This window comes from Plectropomus leopardus, unplaced genomic scaffold, assembly GCF_008729295.1.
Source record: "Plectropomus leopardus isolate mb unplaced genomic scaffold, YSFRI_Pleo_2.0 unplaced_scaffold27249, whole genome shotgun sequence".
NCBI classification, from domain to species: domain Eukaryota; kingdom Metazoa; phylum Chordata; class Actinopteri; order Perciformes; family Serranidae; genus Plectropomus; species Plectropomus leopardus.
Genome location: NW_024629656.1, coordinates 1 through 3,618, shown reverse-complemented (window position 1 = coordinate 3,618; position 3,618 = coordinate 1). Strand labels below are relative to the sequence as shown.

Genomic DNA, 3,618 nt, shown 5'->3' with positions numbered 1-3,618 from the left:
AGTATGATGATAATTTAAAAAACATTTTTAATTATCATCATAATGACATACTTAAATTAATTTTACACAATTATTAGATTTTTTTTTAAAAATTTTCTTTCTTTTTCTGTTCTTTCTTTTCTTTTTTCTTTAATTGTTTTTTCTTTACTGATTTTCCAGTCTTTTTACTGTTGGGTCATTCTTCTTTTTTCGTTACCTGCCTGCCTCCCATGTCTTTGAAAGAAATCTAGCTAATTTGCTCGTGTTTCAAAGGGTTAAGATGTGTCCATAAAGCACTGTAAGGCCAATGTTATTGTATAAGCATCACTGTAGTAATGACAATTAGAGAACAATGTTCCTTGCTTTTTTCAAATGTCCTGCACGGAAGTAGCATCACGTCTTTACATAAACACAACAAGCTAATGAGCTAAAATAACCAAAACAACAGCATCTACCAACTCTGTGTTGTTATGTAAAACTTAAATAGAAAAATCAAACATGCACTGAAGCTCTGTTTGAACAAGGTTAATGAACAGCCGACAACAGCTCTATACTCAGCAGAAAGACTCGGGGTGGACAAAATAATATGAACACCTTTCTTAGAATTCGCTCCAGTCGAGCAACATCATTACGTTACTCCGTCCCTTTATCAAGTTAAAGTTTAACCCTTCAAAACCTAAACAAATTGGCTCAGTTTCTTTCAAAAAACATGGGAAGAAGGCAAAGAGCAACAAAAGAAATATAAATAAATTAATAATTTTAACTTGTAAATAAATAAATAAAAATTAAAAATGAAATGACAATAAAAGTACTTCAAAAAACTATAATTCTGTATTTTAATTATGATTATTATCTATAAACATAGTTTTTCCCTAGCATTTTTCTTTTTTTCCCCCAGACATTTCCCCTAGCTTAAAAAAAAAATCTAAATGTATGTATCTGTGTGTAATGAATTCTAATTTCTAACCACGTTGCTTTTTTCCCCATGTTTTTGAAAGAAATTACACTAATTTACTCAGATTTCAAAGGTTTAAATACTTGTGAAAGGTGTCTGACAGCAGCACAAGAAAAGTGATGTTGCTCCAGGTTTCAAAGGGTTAATTATGGGGTTTTTCCATTATTTCTGTCCATATATGCACACTGTCTGTTTAACCCACCGGCAGCTTGTCCCCCTTTGCCGCCTCAGCGGGAGTGTAGACGTTCAGATACAGACAGTCCTCTGAGAGCTCTGGAGGGGTGTAATGCATCGACATGGTTCTAGAAACATCCACAACTATTTGTGGATTCTGGATGCACCTGAAAAAAGAAAGAGACAGAAGACGAAGTGTGTTTTATCCAGAGAGTGAAAAAACTGTTATTCAGATTTGTCCTGTTCTTTGCCCTTTGTTGATTCAGTGGGTCTTACATGGGGGGCTGCTGTGTGCCGTCTCTCTCCCCCTCCCAGGGCTGTGCATCCAGGGGAGCAGTCCAGCGGAGGGGCCCCACAGGGGGCCGTGCAAAGGGGATTCTCAGGTATTGCTTCACCCTCCTTTCTGTGCCTTTAGCCGTAATGTATCCCCCTCTGATGCGGCCATTTTTCAGAGACACCACAGGGTCAACGCTCCCTGCTGAAGACAGAAGGACGTGTTATTTGCGTTAAAGGATCATACAGGTGTTTGTGGACGGTTATGAAAATTAGAATGAAATGACGTGCAGCTCTTTAGATTTTCTGTATATCTAGCCCATTCGCATTTCGAAGTTGTCCTTTGCCGACACTTTTGCAGTGATACCGGTGTAAGATCCCGACGCCAAAAGCCACCTTTCTCATCCTCCTGAAACGTGTGGCGATATTATACATCTCGGGTTGGCCGGACGTCACCTGCCATGACAGCATGATATGTGAACTGTCATTTGAGAACGCGGTCTGACGTAGCCTGTTGTGTCCACATGATACGCTGCTGGACGGCATCAGATCGAAACGCTGCCAGCAATGACATAATATGGCACATGCAGCATAATCCCAACATGTGCTTTTATTGACGTCATGGTATAGCGGCATCCCAGAACATGAACAGCAGACACAGAAGGACACCCGGAGCGTAATATGTAGACCTGGAAGTCCACTGCAGTGTGACGGCTTGGGATGAGAACATGTTTGACTGAATGGATCAAATCCTGATAGTGAAATGAGTCATTTCATGGAGGTTTTGGCACTAAAAATAAATGTATCCACTGATTTACAGATATCTCTTTCACCATCTAAGTTTTTTGGGGCCCAATGGCATCATGTGACAGATGGACATTAGTTATGAAAAGAAATGCCTAGAGTAAATTATTAGTGAATCAAGTCATTATGTGGCTAATCAGATAAGATCCTTTATTTGTCCCACAGTGGGGGGATCTGCAACATTAAAGCAGCAAAGGGATAGTGCAAACAGGAAGCATCAGTACAAAAAACAAAAAAACACAATGTAATAATACATAAGCAGTAAAAAAGTGAAATTTAGACATTTTTTTTTAAAAATGTGGCTGATTTCACATTACTGAATGATGGTAATATAGATATTGCACAGTTACGCATATACTAGTCTTGAAAAAGACTAATAGGTGACCAATAAATATAAAACCACTATATCCAAATATTCAAATATGTGAAACTGAAGGATGGCCTTTGTGCCATTTATTCAGTTTTCCTTTTCATTTCTGCACATGCATCCATAAGTTTATTTAATCTATACGCATACTAATTCCTGACACAACATGAATGCTCGTAGGTTGCATGTATTTTACACAGTGGTGATGTCATAATGAAAAAAAAACAACATTTCGAATGCTTAAAAATATACAATAAAAGGGGTAACACAGTGGTTAAGTCTGTCAATGCAAATTTATTTTTGTTAGATTGTTCTTAACATCCCCGGAGCCGCAAAGTTATTAGAAAATTCTGCAACAGACTTATGCATTTGGTATCCATAGTGTCGGGTGCATCAGATCGTTAAAAATGAAGCCTTTTCTTACCTGGTGTTGCCTGTGCTATCGCTGTCAGTGCAGGAAGCAGATAAACAATGAGCAGCGCTGTTCTCATCCTGACCGGGCTCAGAGGAAAGACACAGAGAGGTACAGTGTACTTTCAGAGAAAAAGCCCTCTGCCCCTGTCCTGGCCCTCCACTATCACCCCGCCTACACACACACACACACACACACAAAATGTAAATCTTTTCAAACATAAAATGTACTTTCAACCCGTAACTCCCCCACACACATCACAAACAAGCTCATGATGTCACGAGCACAGCTCAGCATTAGTAGTAGAATCTCAAATTGATTTAACGCCAAGAACTGCGACTGCCGAGGCAAAATTGATAAAATCCTGCTCTTTGACCACCAGTTCTTTGCTGCAAACCATTGCGTCTTTAACACTTATAACACTTATTTACTTGGAGATAAAAAAAATAACTGCTGATATTATGTTGATTCATTTAGGTCTTTACAGTGTTCACATTGTATGGTTCTGTGTTTTTAAGTACTACTACTGTTGGTTGATACGAGGTTTTACTTACATGGCTGACTTGTGCCGCTGCATGATCCTGAATAACTAAGAGGCAGTTGAGAATATTTTGACAGCTGGAAGACACTCTGCTGCATTTTGTCCTTCGCTGA

General features: G+C 38.7%; 1 protein-coding gene across 1 annotated transcript; it reads right to left on the bottom strand.

The window, feature by feature from the left end:
• Window positions 1-1,136: 1,136 nt before the first annotated feature.
• Window positions 1,137-3,126, bottom strand: LOC121937719 (pyrethroid hydrolase Ces2a-like; the record flags this gene model as incomplete). The annotated part of the gene is made up of 3 exons (XM_042481039.1): window positions 2,977-3,126; window positions 1,385-1,583; window positions 1,137-1,275 (listed from the first exon to the last, which is right to left on the bottom strand). Coding segments are annotated over exons 1-3 (405 nt in total), but the record flags the coding sequence as incomplete, so codon positions are not given.
• Window positions 3,127-3,618: the final 492 nt, after the last annotated feature.